Below are 23,391 nucleotides of genomic sequence, written 5' to 3'. Positions count from 1 at the left end.
AGGCAGAGGTTTCAGCCTCCTCAGATTTGGAGCTGGGAAGCTTCCTAATAAGGTGCTTGTGTGAGACAGCCGTTTTGGTTCACCACGTGACTGATCTAGACCTGGACAGAGAGGGGGGGCACTGTAGCACAGTTTCTGTGCAGGCTCAAGGAAGAACACCAGCACCTCAGAAAGTTTTTTCATTGGTCAATGCTTAGGTAGTTTGTAAGGCCTGATTTATTGATGTATGATTTCTTCAAGCATAAGATATTTATATATTTCTCTGTCTACACTGATTTTCAAATGCTTCTTACTTAAAATGATTTAAGTGTACATCAGTTCACTAACGGACCCTTTGAAGTCTGTTTTCATTTTGATGGGCAGACAAGGCTTGAAAATGTTTTGTTGTAATAACGATTAGGAGCATTCAGGCATGGGTCCAAGTAAGCACAGTGACATCTGGTGGTATAACATTATTATAGCGGCCTTTCAAGGCACAACAGTGGAGCAGTGCTGTTCCTGGTCAGAAAGGCTGTAGTAAATGCACAGCAGCAAGATCATGCAATAGAATGACGTGCATCCAAACATGGGGCTTAACTGTATATTTAAAGCAGTATGAATTTTGCAACATACTGCTTGGACTGCATTAAATGGTGGAAACATAGTCCTTTTTCACAGCATACATTTTGGTTTGACGGGTGCAGAAGTGGAATGCAGCCCTCATTAACACACCATATACTGATGTATTTGTTTACTGTAGTTGTCGCTTTACTCAAGCATTGACACAATGTCAACTAGACCCTAGTTCTTCTGTATTATTTTCTCCAGAGTCCCTCTGAAGTCGTCTTGTGTCTTTGATCTGCTTATGCTCTTTTCATCTATTTGATATGACATATCTTTTCCCACAGACCATCACCTCTCCACACTCCTCGGCTCTGAAGATGGAAGAGGATCATGTTCACTGCATGTCCTGTATCAACCAAAGGTGCATGGTTCGGCCCGAAGCAGGAATCTCTTGTGATCTTGTCACCTGTTCCTTGGTGTGTGGGGCTGTATTTCACTCCTGTAAAATGAATGAACACCAACTTATGTGCCCACTGATGAGAGTCCCGTGCCTTAATAGTGGCTATGGCTGCACAGCCACCCTGGTGCGCAACCAAATGTATGCGCACCTGGAAGTGTGTCCGGCTGGAGTCGTCTGCTGCACGATGGAGTGGAATAGATGGCCCATTAGCTGCCTGGATTATACTTCCTATGAGAGCTTGAGCCGAGGGGTGGAGGAAGCAGAGCAGCTGGACATGGCGCTTGCCCTTCAGGACCAGCGTACACTCCTAGAGTCTCTAAAGGTGATCGCCATGGCACCTTCGGCAGAAGGTGAGGCACTTGTCCATGTCAGTAAAGAGAACGGAGCAAAACACTCAGTTTTACAGTCATCTGCTACTGAGGTCTCCACCTTTATTGGTTCACCCTCACAGTCGTCATCGTCAAATCAATCGCACCCACCCCCACCAGGCTCAGCAAAAGAGAAAATTATCAGTGGGATTAATGGTTTGAACGAGGAGCACTTCGGTGAACTGTATGAGGCCACAGTTGAGACGGCAAGAAGTTTAGCTGCTGCTTTAAACTTTGTTAGCAGTGCCGGCTGCGGTGAAGGCGGCGCTGAATGTGTGAGAAAAGGCGCTGCTCTGCTGAAGAGCAGCTTGAGCAGCAATGGAGACTTTCAGAATGGACTAGAAGACGCAACACTTGAAGCTGCTGATGGTTTGCACCAAAGGGACATTAAGGAGAAAATAGTTTGCTCAAGCTGTTTGAGTGGGAATGCTTCCCTGAAAGGAACAGATGCAAAGATTGAAAACACAGCCAATGGACCATTGTCAGGAATAGTTGAGGCCTGTACTGTTGAGGTGCAAGATAACAATGTTTGTGTTTCTCAGGAGCCTAGGACCCCTCAAATGGTATCCCCAATTCTTGTCAGTCAGGGTGTGGCACAGAGGGCTGGTCATGTTGTCTTGGAAGACAGAGGGCTTGTTCTTTCAGGAAGCCATGGGCATGAGAGGAAGGCCCTCGACAGCCAGTCCTTTAGAAGCCAGGGCCAATATTCTTTATCTAATGGAAGAATAGGCGTCACACCAGACAAGTCATTGTATAGATTGAGAACGAAAATGGAGGACAAGGCAGTGGATACTTCAGACCTCGAGCAGGACGATGACCCCATGGGTCTTGGAGAAATCGATCTGATCACAGCAGCCTTGCTCTTCTGCTTGGAAGAGTCCAGGGAGTGTAGGAGGATCTCCGATACAGTCTACGTTGATGGTTACCGAGTTGACTTTGGCACACAGACGTTCACTTTTCCCGCAGCGATCTTAGTAACCAACACGAGAGTGGGCGACATGGCCTCTGCTTCTGCCTGTGACCACGCCGCCCCACAGCTCACCTACCCCAGCCCCTTCCGCACTCTTCGCCTTGGCCTGGTCCTGGAAGCGCTGGAGGTCGAGGCAGTCCCGCATAACCGTTACCTCCCTCCTAACCCCCGCTACCAGCACATGTTCCCCTTTGTATGTGGTCAGTCCTTCCGCCGGGACCAGTTTGCGTCTCATTTCAGGAACGTCCATGGTGACATTCACGCCGGCCTCAATGGTTGGATGGAGCACCGCTGCCCCCTCGCGTACTATGGCTGCACATTTTCCCAGCGGAGGTTTCACCCATCCACCCGGGAGGCCAAGGTGGTTCATGATAGAAACCTGAAGTCCTTTGGGGTTCAGCCTTGCCCGAAGGTGAAACTACTAAATGACTTCCAGTCTGACCAGTTTAGTGGGCTGCCCATTGAGATCCTGTGGCACATTGCTGGATTCCTGGACAGCTTCAGCCTGTGCCAGCTGTCGCTGGTATCGCGGACAATGAGGGAGGTGTGTGCCAGTCTCCTCCAGACCAGGGGCATAGTGGAGCTGCAGTGGGAGCAGAGGCTATGTCCTGGCAGTCACGGCACCGTATCGTGGCATATCAAAAATGCAGTAAGTAGAAAACTAAATCCGATTACCGCTTCTTGTGCTTGTTTTTGTTTGTTTTTTCTCTGCTTGTCTGCTTTCAGGTGCTCCTGGTGGCGCTAAGGCTGTATTCCCCTCAGAGGCCATGGATTGTTGTCTGTTTTTTTTTTTTTTTACAGGTGTAGCAGCTGGTTGTCTGGTTTTTGTTTCTATTTTTGTTCTGTTTCCTCTTCTTTCCTCTTCTTCTTTCTTTGTCCCCCGGTCCGGCTCAGTTCTATTACATGTCATATATTGTCAACAGAAATAAATAAATGGGCATCAAGGGGAGCTTTACATCTATAAAACTTCCCTTGACAAAGCAAATCTGTTTGGCATCAAAGGTATTCAGACTACAATTCTGCTGCCATAATGCTGAACAGGACAAGGGGGGAAAACTAAATCCGTTACATGCAGTATTTAGAATCTATGCAGACATTCTTGTGTAGCTCTGAAATAAGCATATTGGTATCACTGCTATCACTCCCTCTTTCATTTACTCTCGCAGGTGTGGCGATTCAGCACTGCCTTCAGCCCGGTGTCGTCATGGGGGTTCACAGATGTGCCCAGCATGTCCGTTCATCTTAAGAAGTGCCACTTCAACGTAGTGGAGCAGAAGACTGAGCCCGTGCCCCTTCCTGCTATGTGCACCGCTCGGGACGGACTCTCACTGCGTCGCGTCCTCCGTCACGTCAACACCTGACCAAACAAGGCTGACTTCTCACAGCTACATTAGATTCACTGTGGTCTTACGTGAATGTTGCAACTGAAGATTTCGGGTTCTGAAACAACTTAACACTTCCTGTATTGCATTATATTACGAAGAAGCCTTAATGAAATAACACTTTACTTGCCCGGGTTGTTACGGGTGTTTCCTGTCTGGGGAGGACAACAAAAAAAAGAAAGAAAAAAAAAAGAAGCAGCATCCTGCTTTGCATGGATTTGTGCTAAAAGTGCACCTTTATTATAGTTGATCAAATACCTTTTGTTGACAAACATGCACAGTAGATTTATATTATTCTGTATGATATATTAAAGTGGAATTTGAACGTTATCACTGCTCTGCCTTTCAGTCGTAGCCATGGGAAACAGCAGATTGTTGGTTAAATCGCACTACTTCTTTGTATCAGAAGTTATTCCAGCACTTTACAAGATGTCTGCTAATCTCTTCCAAGTCAATCCCTGAAGTTTTCCTGATCCCTGCTGGGGGATGCCAATCACAACAGTTGGACTGCCCTATAATGAATCTGATTTGCTACCATTTAATAAAGCGTTGACTGCCTTTTTTTTTTATATATATATATTTGTTTGAGTGATTAACTTTTTTCTACTCGGAACAGAATTCAAGTGTGGCCCAACTGGCATGTTCATACAAACATATGAATTACAACTCCTGGCAAAAACTGTGGAATTGCCTCTCATGAAGGATGTTCATTCAGTTGTTTTAAGTGTTGAATAAATAAACAAATCCCAGAAATATCTCAAAATCAGTTCATTTAACAACTGAACATGCTCGCTTTCTAAAACATACAAAAAATAAATGAAACTCAGTCAAATTTATGGAAGACCATAGAAGAGGAAAATATTCAGGAAACTTCATGTTATCTCCTCTGGCTTTTATGGCAGCTTGAATTCTTGGCAGCATTCTTCAGTCAGGTTCCAGCTTTCTGGAGGATCAGTTTTTTGAGAATATTCACCAAACAGAAGTCCCAGCATTATCTTGTCTGATGCAGATTGGTAATTCATTACTGAATATCACTTTCATCCAATCATCCATGGTCTGCGACTGCTTCCCCACAACCTTGTTTCCTTCTGTTCAGTTGTTCTGATGCTTTACGTTCGGCTTTTCGAGACAAAAATCTCATTTTCATCAGCTGATTTCTGGCAGTCACAGACATGGACTCTTGTTCCTTCCCAATTGGTTTTAATGTCTTTATTTTTTAGTGTATTTTCTATTGTTGGGGCACATTGCTTTGAGTTTCCCTTAGTCACTCTACGCTTTGCTTTTTCAACCTTCGGTTTTGTTTGCACCTCATCCAAACTTTAGACAGGGAGCAGCCAACAACTCTTAGTGCCAACAAGTCTTCTGTTAGTTTTATAATTCTTTCCATTGTTTCCACTGACAGCTCTCTTGTTGGGGCCATGCTTTCTGTCAGTCAGCCAGGTGCAACAGTCCGGTAAACTGCAAGCGCTCTCTTAACCTCAAACTTTTTTGCATGTGTTGGACTTATTCAGGTATTTGTTTTAGAAATGAAAAAGTACAAGATGAATCAATACATTTTTCCTTTACTGGGTATGACTATAAAATGACAGAAAATTTATTTTCTGTTTTTTTGTTTAAATAAAACCAGTGAATGGACATCCATGTAATACACAGAAAATTGACAGTCACTGGAAATAAATCTCATTCTGTTCTGACCCAAAAAAAACCTTAAACTGTAGATCTCTCCCAATGATTCGACATGTTGTGGCCGGTGGATGAAAAGTGCACTTTAAGAAGCTGTATAAGATCAGTTGGCTTACAGGAATGCATGAAATTTACAAAAGTGCCAGAGTCGTGGCTTTCACCGAAGAAGACAACGTACTGAAACCATGCATATGCCATGACCTTTGCTTTAGAGCTGCAACATAGCTTTTGCTTTGAACTTAGCCTTTTGTTAATCGTTTCTTTTTTCCCATCTGGTTTCACCTTTCTCCTCTCACCTGAGGTTGCAGTGCCTGTTTCTCCTGTCCCCAGCTTGCCAAGCATCACTTCTTCTTTAAGCTGAGGCAGTTTAGACACATTGCATATTGCTGCCCTCCACAGGAACAGATGCAAAAAGACTGTCCCGCCTTATAAGGTAACAGAACTGCCGTGTCTGTTCCTGAAAAGCTGGCTCTCCTGTGTTGGGCGATGTGCTTGTGGAGTGGTTGTTGGATTTCTCCCATATAAAGGTCTGTATAACTCCTCACTGCACAGTGCTGCATATATATCACTGAGTTTGTATATGGGTGTTTTGTCCTTTGAGTGTACTGGTCTCTGTCTGTGGGTGTTGACGGGTTTGAATGCACCAGAATGTCATGTTTGGAGAAGATCCTTCTAGTTATTTCTTCTGTGACACTCCTGTCACATATAGAATTTCTTCTTCTTCTTCTCTTCTCTATTTGTGTTATTTGGTCCTAATTTAGTATCTCATCTACCATCAATCTTAAATATTTTCAATGTTAATTACTTTGCTACCATCCAATTCTACAAGCTGAGAATAACAGCAAGTTTGTCTTTCCATCTTATACTTTTCTTGTGAATTTCTATGGAAATGGCTTTGTTCTAAGAAATCTGTCAGCTGCCTCAACCACTATTTTAATTTTTAATCACCCTACTTGATGAACATGTTAGGAAATACTGGAGAGGGTCTCTGAGTCAAAGTCTAAATCTCCTTGGTCAATAGGTTTCACCTTATTGCCATCTAAATTTCCTTGAACTTGTTTGAGTGCCACAGCATAAAAAAGTCACTCTTTGTTTCTCACGCTCTGTACTTGTTTTGCTTTTATAAAAGAACTTACACAAAAAGCAGCCATGGAATTTTCTTAACAGTTGCAACATTTTGCCTCGCACACTTTAAACTCGTGATCATCTGGAAAGAATCATGAAAATAAGCAGCTCATCTCCACACCATCCATCGCTCTCAAAGCTAGCTGACTGACTGACTCCTATCAAACTCATCTCATGCCACTCATCTCATATGTTCACTGTTTCTAATCAGCAAACCTGCTTCCACTTATCTGATTACCCCATGGTATTTAAACTGATAATTCCAAGGCTTGGGACATTTTTAGAGGTATTTGTGGATTGTTCTGTATGGACTTTCCACAGAAGTGGAAGTCAGACAACAAATAAAAACCACTAAAGAGTAGGAGGATCGTCACATTAAACATTAAATTATGCACAAACTGATAAGATGAAGTTTACAAATGTGCAAAAAATCCAATGCAAGAGTATTAAGGATCCACAAATAAGTCAAACAGTTATGCTTACCTGTTAAATAGACAGTATATGTATCACACTTTTCTGGTCTTCTTAACCACTTAAAGCACCTTTCCTCTGCAAACCACATTCACACACAGTTATATAGCACTTCTCTGTCTATATAATATATATATAATGTTATAGGATATGCAGTGATTTTTACTCAGTCACACATCAATTAACACATTGGAGGTAACGTGAAGTTCACTGGCTAAGAACGCTGTATACACCAAGGAAATGGAATCTGGAGAAGTAAGAGATCGAACCACTGACCATCTGAAGGAACTTAGGCAAAGCAGGTGCAGCCCACACAGGATGTCAGTTTTTTTTTTTAAAGAAGCTTTGCTTATTCCACATGTGACTGCAGGTAAACCCAACTTAACAGTTCTGCTTCTCAGGGAGAGCACACCCCCTTCACATTATTTCATGTGGGAACAAGGATAGAGGTACTTACCCCTACCCTTGATAAATATCACAAACAGGAAGGGCACGATAGTCATGCAGCTGTAAGGAAGACAGGTCGGTCCAAACAGCCGCTGTGTGAAGGTGCATGCTATAATATTTCTTCTAGGAGTGACAGCAGGACAAGATATTTTCACATAATCTTAATGTAAGCTAAATGACAATTGCAACTTTAAGAGGTGGTGGTTTTTCTTTGAGCCCTGGTTGAATGTATGCAGGGCATCATGTTTGCTGTTCACATGCTTTTTGTATGGTGGTTATTTGAGAAAGTGATGCAAGTTGTTTTTTCTTTTTTCCTTCTCCGAGCAGTTTCTACAAAGCGACCATGGCTGAATACAAGTTAAAGGTGACAACAGGCAGCATGCAGTACGCAGGGACAATGGACCCCATATATGTCATCTTATTTGGATCAGAGGGGCAGAGTGAACGCAGCGAGCTGCACAACTTTTTCATTAACTTTCAAACTGGAACGGCAAGTTACATTCCTTTGCGCTACACTTGTAACAGATAATAGACAGATATAATCTTTAAACATGTCAGTTAGGTTACATCCAGTGTGGGTCCATTGTATATTTCATGTATACTTTTCATGTATAAATATGTGTCCATATTTATAATTTACACCAACTGGTCAGGAACGTTTCAGCAACATTTTAACCATTAAAGGCTTGCAGCCAAATACCAACTTTGGATCCAATTCTACATAGTTTAATGTGTCTTTAATGTAATGTATGCCTGTGGTAGATCGTGACATGATTATACATTTTTTTCTCAGTCCTGGTCCTGTCTTTGCATGTTTTCATAGATTTCGCCAACTCCACCATACCAAGCCAGATAATGTTGCTATCATTTGAATACTGCAGTGCATTTCATCTATCTAAACATGTTACAGCACAGGGTTGGTTCCAACAGAATGGTGCAGTTGTTTTTTTCTTTTTTTTCCTCAGTCCTGGTCCTGTCTTTGCATGTTTTAATAGATTTCCCCAACTCCAACATACCAAGCCAGATAATGTCGCAATGATTTGAATATTGCAGTGCATTTAATCTATCTAAACGTGTTACAGCACAGGGTTGGTTCCAACGGAATGGTGCAGTTGTTTTTTTTAGAAACCTCTCCAAACACCCTTTTCAACATTTCACACTAACTTTGTTTTATGTTTGTTCCGATTCTCAGACAAAGACTTACACCATAAAAACCAGCTTGTCTCTGGGGAAAGTTCTGCTGGTCAGGGTGGAGAAAGATTATTTTTTTGGTCTCCTAGAAGATGAGTGGTACTGTGCCAAAATCATAGTGACAAGTCCAGAGGGAGAGGACACCCTTTTCCCTAGTTACAGATGGATCTCCAGGGGAGAGGAGGTGGAGCTCAGAGGAGGAAAAGGTCAAGTGAAAATGCTCAACGAAATGCATTACAAATGCATGTTCATATTATGTTAAAGTATATTTGTCAGAGCCTCTTCATGCATTATCTTTTTTTTTTGGTGACATAACTTTGAATGCTGTTTTTTTTTCACCTCTCAGCTATGAAGGTTTTTGAGGAGGAACATGCCCTGCTGATTGAGCACCGGAAAAAGGAGCTAGAACTTAAAAAGAACACATACCTGTACGTTTCCACTGCAGTTTGCACAGACATTTGACTCAAAAGCTTACATAAACTTAATCTTTTCTTTCTTTAAGGTGGGCCATTTCTGATGACAAGCTGCCACACAACAGTCACTTCAAAGATGTATCTGAGATGCAAGCTGAACTTCGTTTCTCTGCATCCAGATCACATGAGTTTCTTAATACAAAAAGAACAATGTGAGTTCTGAAACAATCTGCACATTTTACACTTTCCTGAGGCATTTTCATTCCGAAATGTACATCGTTTTTCACATTATGCATCATTTATTTCAGTGGTGTTGAACTGTTGTTCAAGGGTCTGGCTGGATCCAATAAACGATGGAAAGACATTGAGGACATGAAAAAAATCTTCTGGTTTAAAAAGACGAAGATGTCAGGTAGAGAAAGCCATTTAACCGAAATTCCTATTGCTCCTGCTGATTCAATTAAAGTAGGCAATGGATGAGTGCTGTATTAACCAACTGCTATTCTTCCAGAGCATGTTTCAGAACACTGGAAGGAGGATGACTTCTTCGGATTCCAGTTTTTGAATGGAGTTAACCCCAACGTGATCAAGCGCTGCTCCAAACTTCCCCCAAACTTTCCGGTCACAGAGGAGATGGTGAAGCCTTTCTTGAGAGATGGAAGCACTCTAAAGACAGAAATGGAGGTTTGAAATTTGAGTGATGTTTTTACATGGGAGGCTATTTGTTCGATTAGATTTTACTCATTTGTCAGCCATTGTAACAACTGCTTTCAAAGAAACATTTCAGTAATTATTTTTCTTTTGGCCAACATAGAAAACCCTGCTATGTCTTTATGGCTCATTCACTACTTTTCTCTACTTTTTTGTTGCACACAGAAAGGCAATATCTTCCTGTGTGACCAGAAGATAATGGATGGAATACCAGCTTGGATGAAAGATGGAAATTCTCTACATGTGACTGCTGGTTTATGCTTGTTCTACATGAACCCTGAGAGCAAGCTGATGCCCATTGCAATACAGGTATTTTACTGATGGTAGAAATCCATCCATCACTTTTCTATACCTGCTTAATCCAACTCAGGGTCGCTGGAGCCTATCACAGCGGTCAGTGGGCGAGAGGCAGGGGACACCCTGGACAGGTCGCTAGTCCATAACAGGGCCAGACAGAGACAAACAACCAGCTCACAGTCACTCCTTGGGTTAATGTAGAGTCGTCAATTAACCAGACATGCATGTTTGGCCTTGGTGGGAGGAAGCTGGAGTACCTGGAGAGAACCCACACATACACAGGGAACACATGCAAACTCCACACCACGGTTTTTTGAAGTTGTTTTTTGTGCAAGTACACAATGCAAAATGCAGTCGTCATGCCAAAAAGGGACTTTTAAGCCTGTTAAACTGTATGAATTCTGTTTTTTCCATGTATATTGTATTCCCAGTTGAACTTTGTTTGCTAGTTTCGATAAATCTCTGCACCCATTTTCCTGACAGTACAGAGGGGAATAAGGGGTGGCTAAAGACTTTTACACAATACTGTAGGTTTAGCACACCAAAAGGTGTTATTCTGACATTGAAACTATGCAATGATTTCTGTTTTCAGAATTCAGTACACTTGTGTGGACTATAGATATATCTTTTCATTCCAGCTATATCAACAACCTTCTGAGCAGAATCCCATCTTTCTGCCCAGTGACCCAGAAACAGACTGGCTGCTGGCCAAGCTGTTTTTTAAAAGTGCAGATTTGTTGGAATATGAGGCAGTCCATCACCTCATGAACACTCACTACCTGGCAGAAGTCTTTGCAGTTGCCACTCTCCGCTGCTTGCCTGTAATCCATCCCCTCTACAAGGTATCAGCTGACCTCACTGAGCTGTTGAACTATCAGATGTGGGCCACGTTTATCTTAATTTGACGTTACAGTAAATCTGATTTTAATGTCTGTATTTGTCTTTCTACAGCTGCTGATCCCACACTTCCGCTACACTCTGCAAATAAACACAACGGCCCGTCAATCTCTTTTGGGACCTGATGGGGCTTTGAGTGCTGTACATATACATATATATATATATATATATATATATATACTCACACAATTATAATTCAGCACTACTAAGACCGATTCTAGATTTTCATTACAAGTATTTTGATTATCTTAAATTCAGGAAACATAAATAAAACTATGTTTGGATTTATGACCACTAGAGTACAATTGGACTTGAGGGGCTGACAGAGGTCATGCGCAGGGCTCTGTCTAAAATGACCTACAGCTCCCTCTGTCTGCCGGAGAACATCACTGCACGAGGACTGGAGTCGATCCCCAACTTCTACTACAGAGATGATGGTCTGAAGTTGTGGAATATCATCAACGGGTGACGATTACATTCTCAATTTAGATATGTTGCCACAGTTGTAACTGATTGATTTTTCAAGCAACAACAAAACTTCATCTGAATTTGAATTTTTGTACGTCCATTATGTAGAATTTACAAATGCAACAATGCTGGATTATTTGAACATATTTTTAAATGAACACAATTATTTTAGAATGCCAATTTTTATGTATTGTTTTTTTTTCATCAGTTTTGTGAGGTCTGTGGTGGAGTATTATTATCCTTCGGACAGTGATGTGCGCAAAGACACTGAGCTGCAGGAATGGATCACTGAGATATTCACACATGGCTTCTTGGGAAACAAACTCTCAGGTAAAAAAAAAAACAAAAAAACAAAAGCCAGCACTAATTATACATAATAAATACATACATATATATATATATATATAGTACCCTGTGGGTAATTACTGCTACAGATTTACTAAGTGATATTTCTACCAACAGGGTTTCCAGCATGCTTTAATACTGCACAGGACGTGGTCAAGTTCATCACCATGGTGATCTTCACTGTATCGGTACAACATGCTGCTGTCAACAATGGACAGGTGGGGCAATAAAATATATATTTCGGATAAGAGAATAATGCTTTGACATTCAGGGAGATCAAAAATATGTCCAAATGTCAAATAAACTTGTAAATGAAATAATTAAAGTTAAAAACTCAAGATGTTCTGACACCCTTTTTTTCTTTTAGCTTTTCAACTGAAATTGTTTAGTCAATTAACACATGTGGTGACATATTTTACATTAACTTAAAAAAAGAATATTCACTGCTCCTGTTGGTTGGTATTGTTACCTTTGAGGTATCAGCTGAGAATGAAAATGAGATAAGTTTGCATTTCCTGTTTAGTTTTGCTACCCATTTATATGATGCATAATGTAAAATTCTGTGTTCTGGGAAGCTGTGTCATAAAAAAAGTATAACTGCTTAAAGAACCTTCTATTATAATTTAGTTTGACTACAGCTGGATCCCCAATGGCTCTCTCCAACTGCTCAAACCTCCTCCAACCACTAAGGGGCAGTCAAACATGAAGACAATTCTCGAGGTCCTCCCAAATGTTGGAGACACGGTCAAGTTTGCAGCAGTGGCATGGACGCTTGCAGACAAGTATACTGACGCGGTCAGTTCAGTGTTCATGAACACACACATAGCAGATTGATTGTGACTCGTTGAAATGTTCATTTAAAAAATGTACATTGACTAAAATACTGACTTTAATGTCTCTGACATTACGGCAGGCTCCCTTGGGTACATACCCTGAGGAACGATTCGATGAGCCTGACCCTAAACGGATGATTAAGGAATTTCAAGCAGAGCTGTCCTACCTAAGTGAAGAAATTGCAGCAAGAAACCATCAGCTTAAAGTACCCTACTCCTACCTGCACCCTGCAGAAATAGAGAACAGTGTGACTATTTAGGAGAGACAGAGGAGGACAGCAGCCAAATGTGTTGTATGCAAGGAAGAGTATTCATTCAATTCAGTACTGATAGTTGGTGGGGTGTTGCATTCTGGGACACGACTACATTTTGACTGAGTCATTATTCTGTACATTAATTACTAACATACAGAACATCCATGTTGTGTCACTGCAGTTTGTCAGAAATACATGAATCCTTCATATAAGCTGTATATGCATTCTGATGGCCATTATTCTTAAATAAAGAAAATGGGTGAATGGTTTAAAGGGAATTATCACTTACAGCCATGAGATACTGGCTCCAGCAGATAATGTCAACTTCCTCCCTGAAATATTAGGTCAATACATTTTTTCCCACAAGTCATTACAGCGTCACTCCTTTTGATCAGTGTGATAATTAATATATACTTTGTCTCACTTACCATTTCCACCCTTTTTCCCAAATATGGTTACTTCTGTCTCCAAAAAGACCATGATGGCCAAAACAAACTCGAGGCTCAATAAGAGCAGGTCACAAACCAGCCGCTGCTCGAATGTTTTTTTTCTATTTCTCATGTAAAGTAAATAATTCCTCACCTAAAATATCTCACATAAAAGTGGTCAAATATTTATGCATGGGCTTGTTAAACAGTGTGATTATTATTTTTCTCCATTTAAAAAAAAAACAACCTCAGTTTCAGATACTGTTCATCTGCTACAGATATTTTTTTCTCAAGTCTAGCACTTCTGTTTTCCAACATCCAACAACAACACCCACGCCGAGAAGTGCCAAGTTTTCAGCCAATAGCTCTTTGGGAATTGATTACCTTTGTGGAAAAAGTGCACGTTTATGCATGTTTATGCATGTTGGGAATTTCTATCAAATATAAAAAATGTTTCTTTGTAACAAGTTTTTAACACAGTTCCAAAAACCACAAAATAAAAATTGGTTCTCTGCAAAGTTACCCGTTATGTGTAAACACTATATTGTTCCATCTCTTGAGGTAGGTGCACGTTTTTTATGCTTGATTGTTGACTGTTCACTCATAAGTGAATTTGCAAACCAAAAAAACGTTCCTCAGAAATGGTCAGGAACAAGAGCTGAACTGACAATCGGTAAGAAAAAAAGCCATTGTCTACAATATTAAGAGAATGATCTGTTGTGTGGAAGCGTGCTAAACTGTCAGGGTTAGAATTAAAGGAGGAGACATTCTGAAATGGTTCTCCGGGATTTCGAGAGAGTGGGAGCTCTTTTTGCCCAACACGTCTTTGCTGACCACCGAAAACAGGACCTGATTATATTTAGACTGCAACAGTCCGCGCGCGGTCCAGAAGAATTAAAAACACAAACTGCCTCGTAAGGACATGTAAAAAGCTGCGACGATGTTATTCAGATTTGGCGTCATTCTCACTCCGGAGTCCTCGGACGTGGAAGTTCTAGTTTTGGGTTCGCGTGAGGAAATGGGCCACTGGGACCCAAACAGAGCCGTGCAGATGAAAGCCTCGCGAGCCCTCCCGTCACCGGACGAGCCCTGTTTGTGGACCTGCGACGTGCAGCTGGCGGAGCCGTTCAGAGATACATTGTGGTTCAAATTCATCCAAAGAGTCAGAGGCAACTTTATCTGGGAAGGTATGCAGCTTCACCAAATGAAGCAGATGCAGTCACCCACGAATTCACCGAGATTTAACTAAATTCTCATCTAAGGTGTCAACGTTTGAGGGCAGAGAAAAAATATATATAAAAAGTCCGCCATGTTTGATGTAGTGCATGCCTACTGCCACATGATGGCGACAAAGACCCTGATTGTGTGTTTTTATTAAGGGAAAGTATAAAGTAGCAGAGCAGAACGAAAGTACTTCAAAATATTACGAAAAAGTCAGGAGTTACTGTTTACCACTTGTTAATTTTAGAAAAGACATATTTTTCATGTTTATCATCCTTATCCTGTCCAAGAAGTAATGATTTGGGTCCCTCAAGTTCATTCAAAAAAAGATCGACATGTTTGTCCCACAGGAGTTTTTAGGTGAATTTACACACTTACCTGAAGAAAGGTTTTCTCTTTTGTCACCAGGCAGCGGCCCGAGCCATGACAGGTGTTGTTCATATGACGAAAGAAACGTGGTGGATGGGGTGCACTGCCACCCGATAGGTCATTGGATAGAGGAGACGGGTCACACGGATGAGATGAGACATACCACCAGCTTTTACTTCAGGGTGGCAGGTCAGAAGGCCATACATTGCTCCAGGTAACACAGTATATTAAAAACAGTCTCTGCAAGATGGTGTGGCATGCCTGGACCTCTCATGATTTATTTGAAAAATCATTAGACGATAAGTTGGTACATGCATTTTTATTAACTAAAGCACTTGCATCTTTGTGTTCTTTCTTCTAACCATTAGCTGCTTCATTTGTCTTCATGCTAAGCAAAGCTCAGTGGTGACTGAAAGTAGCTTCTGCTAAGCTACAGACATGAGGTTGGGGGGGGTGGTAGGTCTTTTCAGGGAACTCTTAGAAACTGAGTGAATTAATCATGCCCTCTGAAATATTAACCAATTTTATACAGAGGGGTTTCTTTGGGATATGCAGTCATTTGGACAATGTATTCTTTACATAGTTTCCAGTGTACTCACTGCCTAATTATACAAAAAAGAAATTGGTCCCAAAGGACCAATTCATTTCCATGTCTAAGTGCAATCATTTATTTGGTTGAAGCATTCATTTCTGCCACGCTGCTTTAAATAAGTAGTTTACGGTGTAAAGAAAGACAGGAAACATTGGCAGATGGGTACAGTCCTGTAAGAAAAAAACAAAGTGCACTGTTTTTCCATTTTGAGGTTTTCGCCATCTAGACATATTAAGTATAAAAACGATCTGGTCATCACCAGGTCTTAAAGTGAGGCAAATAAAATCTTAGATGAACAACAACACATGACATTACACTGTGTCATTATTTATCTTACAAAAACCAAGGCATAGTCCTGAAGGAATGTGCGAAAAAACAAAGTACCTCACACGATTCAGTGGATTGTACAAGCACCCCCACTTGGAGTGATTGTTTTCATTAAGAAGTTAGCGGTCTCACACGCATCACTGTGGAGGAATATTTTGCAACAGATTCCAAAAACAAACTCTAATCAGTCGGGTAGAGGTCTGGACTGCGACAGGACCATTGCAGCACCTTGATTCTTTGGTTTTTCAGACATTCTGTCGTAGATTTGCTGCTGTGTCTGGGATCTTTGTTCTGTGGCACGACTCAGTTTTAGTCAAGATTTATCTGTCTGACAGATGGACTCAATTTTGACGCTAGAATACTTTGGTATACAGTTTATGGCCAAGTCATTGGCTGCAAGGTGCCCAGATCCTATAGCTGCAAAATAAGCCCAAACCATCAGCCCTCCACCACCGTGCATGACAGTTGCTTTGAGGCGTTTGTTCCTAATGTGCTTCGTCTGGTTTTCATCAAACGTAGTGCTGTGTATTATGACCAAACGTCTCAACTTCGGCCTCCTCGTCTGTCTAAAGGACATTGTTCGAGGAGTCTTTAGTTTTTTTCAGATGCAACTTTGCAAACCTTTCAGAGAAGAGTCTTTGTCCTGCAACCCCTTCCAAACAAGTCATACTTGTCCAGTCTTTTCTGAATAATTGTGTTTGAGGCGGCTCACACCTTTTCAGTTTCCGGGTTTAGTCTTTAGTCTTATCAAAATGAATTTTTATCTGACTTTTATCACAGACCCTACAGGAGCATCTTTAATTGATACATCCATAATGCTGCCTATAAAACCGTTTTACATGTTTCTGGGGTTTATTTTTTAACACAGCACTATTTCAACAACTTTAAAAGAACCTTGACGTTTTATGTCCAACGGTTTCCTTTGTACTAAAGGAAAAATGCTGAAAATCAATATTAATTAGCTGTGATCTTCAGGGCCTCCAGCAATGTTGCCTTAACCTATTCAGACGTGAGGCTTTGTTTAAAAAAGGCACCTGACCTGTGTTTGAAAAGAAAAGGCCATTGTATATTGAAAATGATGACTCTGTGACATAGCCATAGCTTCAAGCTTGAAATATAGAAGCCTGTATCACAATATATATTAATACACTTCCTATTTAATTAAATGTAGGGTTTAGATTATACACACTTTTTGCAATCAACTCCGGCTTCCTCCCACCACCCAAAAAAACCCATGCATTTTAGGTTCTAAATGAGCCCAAGGAGTGAGTCTGAGTGTGCATATTCCATTAATGCTCTCTCTCCTCTCGCCTGACTACATTTGATGACCAAAACTTGTTGAATGAAATGAAAAGACATCGCTCTGTAACAACCGTAAGGCTTGTTAAAAACCACAAGTGAATGAAAAACGCATCTACACTGTTGTGGCTTAGACAAAGTGATTTTCTCACCTCAGGTCAGTCACAGATGCGGGTTTACGAGAAGAGCAGTCCGTCATTATGTTTGGCCGTTTTGTACCCTGCTACCCTCTGGTGTAGCTGCCTTATAGGCTATAATACACATTTGTCAAACGCATGGCCGAAGCATCAGCAGCATTGGCAGCTTTCTTTGGACGACTACAATAGATGACATGCGGAGAGTTATGAAAGCAACCAGAAAGGATGGTTTGGAGAGTGAATGTTTGCAGAAATCTACACTTTGGTCCAGAATCGACCCACGCATGCCCTGTTTTTGCAGGGCACAGGCTGAGTGCCATGGCATGGCAGGCACAGCAGAAATGAGCCCCCAATCCCCGAGGCAGTGAGCACATAACTTGCATAAGAATGAGCAGGGTTGGCTGGAGCAAACGGGTTTTAATTTGTGTCCAAAAGACCTTACAAGGCTTATGTCAAGGACCCGTGCTCAGTGGGACGCACAGTGCCTCTGTAACATGGCTATTAATAGACTATTAGTCCATGTGGCCCAAAGTATCACACAGTCATCACAGTAAGTCATTATGAGATTCATTCTTTTACAGGTAACTCATCTGTTGTGCTCACATTAAGAGGAGGATTTATGCAACCAGTGACCTTGTATGCTTTTTATTCAAACAGATTGTTTGTTATATAGTTTGCATCAGCATTGGAAATCAAATCGGAACAGCCAAACATGACCGATAAAACAAATGCTCTTTTTGAGAAAACTGTATGTCTCTGCTCTGTTAAATGGGTTTGTCGAGCTCCTATTGAAAAAGAAGAGAGTAAGAGCAGTGCAAAAAGCCAAAAATCACTTAATGGGCTCCACATGGTGTGCATGGACACGGTGAGAAGTGTTTATATTCAGCCCGAGAAGAGTTGATTCACTGACGATGAAGCTGTTCTCCAGCAACGTAGTTTTTATGGTAAAAAAACAACAACAAAAAGACGAGCAAAAACAGAACAATAAAAGAGTTGATAACAGAATGGTGCCACTGTGGGACATCAAAGATTGTTCTTCCTGCCTTTTCTGGTTGTTGACTTCATGCATACCGATGAACACTAAATGGAGTAAGCCTCAGACCACAGCAGTCCGGAAGAAAGTTAGAAAGACAGGAGGTCAATAAAACATCAGAGCTGTGAGAGATGGAGTGAGAAGGGTGAGAAAGGATAATAGAGGGTAAAACATTTTTTTTTTTTTTTTTTAGTGACTTGACTTGCTAAAGTCTTCTTTCATCCTTTGTGTCTTCAAGGCGGTGAATGATAAATACGTCCCTGTTTACTGACCCTAGGGTGCTGCCACGTGTCTGGCTGGGCAGTTGCCCTCGACAGGCGGAGCATGTGACGATAAAGATGAAGCACGAATTGGGCATCACTGCAGTCATGAACTTCCAGAATGAGTGGGACGTGGTGAACAACTCCCATGGCTGCAGGCGCAACTCTGATGAGGCCATGACCCCGGAGACCATGATGCACTTATACAAAGAGTGTGGCCTTGTGTATGTGTGGATACCCACACCTGACATGAGTACGGAAGGTGAGCACGGTGAGGCTGTCGCACATTTCAGTGACGCCTCTATTTGTTTAGAACAAACGTCAGCAACCCTGTTACCAAAGAAGCTTGGATGCTTTGTGATATGCAAATAAAACCTAAATACAATGAAGAAAAACATGTTATCGCCTCAGCTGACAACCCTTTTTTTCAGTAAAATATCGGAAGCGTACGGGAGCTGAGGCAGCTGCTGTGCTTTTGAAAGCAAATTATCGTCTCATTTTCACTTGATAAAATGAACAGTTCAGGGCCATCCTTCTTCTATTTTTGTTTAGTAATGCTTCAAATGTCTTCGGTGGGGGACCTTGTTTAGACACAGACTCGTGCTCCTGAAATATGGGCAGAAAATAGTTCCCTTTGCTGTTGATCTGAATCAGTTGGAGTGCTTGGTATTATTTGTCTTATTGGAGATTTTTCATTCTATTTTTTCTATCCAAGCATACATTTTGCGCTATTGAGTATATGCTTCAATCATTGCCATGCTGATGGCCTACTCAATGACTAAATCTATTCCAGAAGCAATTGGCAGGACATAACGCCACAGAGTAAGTGGAGAAAGCAGATGTTATTGAAGTGTTTTTGTCTTGCTCTGCAGGTCGGGTCAGGATGCTTCCCCAGGCCGTTTTCTTGCTTCGTGGCCTCCTGGAGAACGGTCACACAGTCTATGTTCACTGTAACGCTGGAGTCGGCAGATCCACGGCAGCCGTGTGCGGTCTGCTCATGTACGTCCTCGGCTGGTCGCTGAGGAAGGTGCAGTACTTTGTTGCAGCAAAGAGGCCGGCAGTCTACATAGATGAGGAAGCTCTCGTCCAAGCTCAAGCAGACTTCATTCAGAAGTTTGGCCAGTTGCGATCGTCCATCTTTGACTCCGAGGCATGACGGCCTCGTGCGCTCCTCTTCAGATATGAAGTAGAAATACTGCACTTGTATAGAAGGTGCAAATAACACAATGCAAATAAATGAACTGTTCTTCTGCTTAGAGCTAATGTATGTAAATGGCCCACTTCTGCTGAGTGGCTTTCAAAAGGTGGTTGATTCCCAAGAATCTGCAGAGAGTTCGGCTGGCTGCCAGAATGTCTGTTGCTAGCAATTAATCTTACGGTGATGTGTTAGCTTTTAACTCTGCCATTTACCCCACACAATTCTAAATTGTGGACACTGTCATTTTCAGCGTATGCCTGCAGGGGTGTTTAGAAAGACCTTTTCTTTTGGCCTTTTTGGTAGTAGCAATCAATACACAGAGGTGACATTTTGAAAAGGCAACTTTTAGCTGATTCGCTTAACTGCGGTGAATACCGGAGACATGCAGAAAAACAAATACCGCAATATTTACTAAAAAAAAAAGAAAAAGCTTGAATCGTACAAGGTGCGATTTCATCATGTCAGAGGAAAAGGAAGCAGGCAAACATTTAGAGGAATATAAATTCTGCTCCTCTTTCCACTGGTGCGTCTCCTCCTATATGCTCATCACTAGAAGACTACTCCACAGTTCTTGATGCATGCTGGTGTATCATTTTAGATAATCTCGTTTAATTTCAGTGGGGAAAAAATGCTTATTTTCCTTTTTTTTTTTCCTATTTTGGGGAAAAGGGATTTGATGCTGCATGATAATGGCACTTCTTGCCAAGGCTACAAATCTATTCCTAAACCTGTCAGCGGGGACTCCCGTTCTCTGTTAGAGGTATTTGGCTTCCAGACATCAAGGAATAGAGCTGTCTCTCACAGAGCTTGATAGCATTTCATCTTTTATTTAGCTGACAGATGCCATCTCCTAAATAACAGAGGCAGCATCCTTCCCAGACCTCTTTCTTGCATACACAATAGCCCATTAAGGCACGGAGCATTCTTTGTTGAATATTTCAAATCCTTTTCGACTCGACTCATGTTGAGAGATGACGTTTTTGTTACGTCTCGTTTAAGAAATTTGGTAACTCGCTGTAGAGACTCTGCAACTGTTTCCTCAAGAAAAAAAGCCCTCATAATACGTCATTACTTTTGAGTGAGTCCCTGCACTGCATGTCACTGGGAATGGATGGGTGGGTGGGTGTCTGGATAGAGTCATTCTTCTTCTCTGCTAGCAGAGGCAAATTATCTTGCTTTTGCTCTTTCAGTTACAGACTGGAGTAAAATACGTGTTGTTGTTTTGCTTTTTCCCTCCTTTTTTAAAGATACAGTATTGATGTGAAGAAATTGTTGCACGTCTATGCATTTGTGGCCTTTATCGACCACTTTCACAATCTGTGAAACAAAATTTGACTGAACAGATCAGGCGTCAATCATACTTGTTTTTATTGTTTTCCAATTGCTGGACATCTTGTTTGGCTTGGGAATTTTGCAATGCACAGGCTACAAAGACAAAAAGGCATCAACTAGAAGGACCTATTGAACTGGTTTGAGCGATAATACAATTATTCATTTTTAAAGCGTCACTAGAAAACTTGGCAATGATCATCAGGCTCCCCTTAGGTTTGTGGGATACAATCCCACCGTCATAAAAACAGGCACGCGTGTACAGCTGTATGTGTGAATTGGTTGTCATGTGCCAGATGTTGGCAAAGACACCTTCAGAGGCCACTAAAAATGTTAAGCAACAGCCTAAGGTAAGGTGTTACAGGACCTAAGAGAATTAAGAGCGCATACTATGATATGAATACACACAAAAATAAACTAACAAAAAAAGGTTATATTTCATCTTTAGTACAGGTCATCCTAATTACATTTTTGAAGTATTTGAATGTGGTGTATGTATAAAATCGGTGTATATGTGACATAATTGGCATTGTTTATATTGCAGTGCCTTGTTTGGCAAAGGAGCGGTGAACTTTTTAAAAGGCTGCAGACTTCCTTTGTGGTTTTGGTGTGAAATTGCTAAACCTGACTAACATTTGTATGAGAGAAGAACTTCTGTGCGAGTGAGTCTGAAACAGAACTGAGATGGATAACCAAGCTTTCATTTGTGAGGCAGCAGCAATAAAATAAGGCTGCAATTTATGTTTCAGTCTTATGAATAAAATGACACGGATCGTGAGCATTTCCAGCTGGGAAACGGAGCGCAAAGGTAAACGTCTGAAGTACATAAACATATTTCATTTCTTTTATTGTAGGAATCAACCACAGCTTCAATCTCCCCTGATTTACAGCCTACGCAGAGCAGAGTGGAGAAATAAGTTTAATGATCGCATTCTTTTCATGATTGTGAAACCCGCATGTCAGCAACTTCACCAACAGGGCCAAAATCAAATGCGACAGAAAAAGAGGGCTAATTATCTAATCACAAACTCACAAACTGCAACAATGAACTCAAAATTAACTCTGCATAGGTCTGTAATCCTCTTTTTTCTCTCAGCTCTCTCCAGCACTAAAATACAATCGTGTTTATTTTTTTCTCATGTCCCGCTCATACACTTTCTCTTTTTCCTTCTTTCCCCTGTCTTGTGTCTTCCTAATTGATTCATTCATTTTCACTTTAATATAACATGCACACACTGGTATCTAGCTGTTTCAATGTGACGCGGTGTCATAAAGCACGATGGTGTGATGCCAGGCTGGAAACGAAGTTACAAGCTGCAGTATCAGGCCCGGGAATGAGCACAATGAAAGTCAGTGTAAGAAGAGTCTAAAGCACATAGATTTAAGATTCACACACTTCTCTGGTACTGCTTAAAAACACCTCCAGGTGTTTAGTGGGTAATAATGAGAGCAATGGGTTACGTTACGTTTGAGAAGATTCTAAATTCCCACATGATATTTTGAGTATTTTCATATTTTAACAACAAATTATTTTATTTTTTTTACACATGCACTGCTGTTATCTTTTTCAAGTGATAAGCTCAGATACTTGTGTCACAGACCCAAGCACACAGAGAAGTCAAGAAGATGGAAACAAAATGGAAAGTTCTGCGACCAGAATATACCGCCAAGTTGGCAAAAGAACAACTAAAGACAGTCTGAAATATGATATATTCATTTTAACAGCAAGGAACACTGAAATATCTCAGACATCTTTGGGATTGGTGTCAGCTTCACCATCAGTGTTTCAGATAGAAGCCTTCAGATTTGTGAAAAATAATCTGATGATTGTCTTGAAGACCTAAGATGAACCACTGTTGGAAAATAAAATAACACAGGATGAACAAATCAGTCTGACTGGTTATCAAAAACTGTATATCCTCTCCAGTTGCTTTAATCAACTCATTTTGTCACTGCAAAGCTTGCAAGTATGAAGGAGAGGCAATTTTTTGCTTTTGTTGTAACTTGGTCTATGAGACTGCATTAATATAAGCGTTGGTGGTATGGTTTCAGGTTGCTTAGATAACAAGAAAATAAAATCTAAATGTGTGTCCCTTACAAGAACAGACTCAAACTTATTTGAATTCTAATATTAGGGATAGTGATTATTTTATGTGGTAATTAGATACAATATTCTCTGTGCAGAGACAGTATAAATCAAACTGCAGTCACTCTGGGGCAAAGACTAAAAGTCTGTATAGTATACTACTGTTTTAATTCTCATCGGATTTCAGTAACAAGCCTTTCTTCAGTAAGAAGATGGATGCTTTCCCATTAAATATCTTCCGGCTTTACTTTGCA

The 23,391-nt window shown here is 41.1% G+C and overlaps 3 protein-coding genes across 6 annotated transcripts in view; all 3 read left to right on the top strand.

Moving 5' to 3' along the window:
• Window positions 1–4,296, top strand: part of LOC140266677 (F-box only protein 30-like) — a 146,611-nt gene extending 142,315 nt beyond the window's left edge. For all 3 annotated transcript variants that reach the window (XM_072361743.1, XM_072361744.1, XM_072361742.1), the window contains 2 exons: window positions 888–2,990; window positions 3,508–4,296. In XM_072361743.1, coding sequence (XP_072217844.1) covers window positions 921–2,990; window positions 3,508–3,702 — 2,265 coding nt within the window. In that variant the 5' untranslated portion in view covers window positions 888–920 and the 3' untranslated portion in view covers window positions 3,703–4,296. The remainder of the gene's footprint in view (window positions 1–887; window positions 2,991–3,507) is intronic.
• A 3,167-nt stretch (window positions 4,297–7,463) lies between these two features.
• LOC140267427 (hydroperoxide isomerase ALOXE3-like) lies at window positions 7,464–12,972 on the top strand. The gene is made up of 15 exons (XM_072362699.1): window positions 7,464–7,551; window positions 7,777–7,939; window positions 8,642–8,846; window positions 8,987–9,068; window positions 9,143–9,265; window positions 9,362–9,465; window positions 9,565–9,737; window positions 9,930–10,073; window positions 10,700–10,903; window positions 11,013–11,099; window positions 11,257–11,423; window positions 11,635–11,756; window positions 11,889–11,989; window positions 12,399–12,566; window positions 12,685–12,972. Exons 2-15 carry the CDS (start codon window positions 7,793–7,795, stop codon window positions 12,862–12,864), a joined length of 2,007 nt encoding a protein of 668 aa, XP_072218800.1. The 5' UTR covers window positions 7,464–7,551; window positions 7,777–7,792; the 3' UTR covers window positions 12,865–12,972.
• Window positions 12,973–14,128: 1,156 nt separating this feature from the next.
• epm2a (EPM2A glucan phosphatase, laforin) lies at window positions 14,129–23,133 on the top strand. 2 transcript variants are annotated; one of them, XM_072362697.1, is made up of 4 exons: window positions 14,129–14,473; window positions 14,916–15,090; window positions 18,542–18,786; window positions 19,397–23,133. In XM_072362697.1, exons 1-4 carry the CDS (start codon window positions 14,227–14,229, stop codon window positions 19,678–19,680), a joined length of 951 nt encoding a protein of 316 aa, XP_072218798.1. In that variant the 5' UTR covers window positions 14,129–14,226; the 3' UTR covers window positions 19,681–23,133. The 2 variants fall into 2 exon arrangements, with proteins under 2 accessions (XP_072218798.1, XP_072218799.1); XM_072362698.1 differs by lacking the exons at window positions 14,129–14,473; window positions 14,916–15,090 and adding an exon at window positions 16,716–18,409 and having other exon boundaries at window positions 18,503–18,786.
• Window positions 23,134–23,391: the final 258 nt, after the last annotated feature.

This window comes from Leuresthes tenuis, unplaced genomic scaffold (genome assembly GCF_036924035.1).
Source record: "Leuresthes tenuis unplaced genomic scaffold, fLeuTen1.0.hap1 SCAF_13, whole genome shotgun sequence".
NCBI lineage: Eukaryota > Metazoa > Chordata > Actinopteri > Atheriniformes > Atherinopsidae > Leuresthes > Leuresthes tenuis.
This window is presented reverse-complemented; position numbering and strand designations above follow the sequence as displayed.

Bases quoted from the DNA above. Each gene is read 5' to 3' on its own strand.
- LOC140267427 (XM_072362699.1), top strand. From the start codon at position 7,793: ATGGCTGAATACAAGTTAAAGGTGACAACAGGCAGCATGCAGTACGCA. The intron at 11,424-11,634 runs GTGACGATTACA...TTTTTTCATCAG, and splicing joins TTGTGGAATATCATCAACGG to TTTTGTGAGGTCTGTGGTGG. The intron at 11,757-11,888 runs GTAAAAAAAAAA...TTCTACCAACAG, and splicing joins CTTGGGAAACAAACTCTCAG to GGTTTCCAGCATGCTTTAAT.
- epm2a (XM_072362697.1), top strand. From the start codon at position 14,227: ATGTTATTCAGATTTGGCGTCATTCTCACTCCGGAGTCCTCGGACGTG. The intron at 15,091-18,541 runs GTAACACAGTAT...TACTGACCCTAG, and splicing joins AAGGCCATACATTGCTCCAG to GGTGCTGCCACGTGTCTGGC. The intron at 18,787-19,396 runs GTGAGCACGGTG...CTTGCTCTGCAG, and splicing joins ACCTGACATGAGTACGGAAG to GTCGGGTCAGGATGCTTCCC.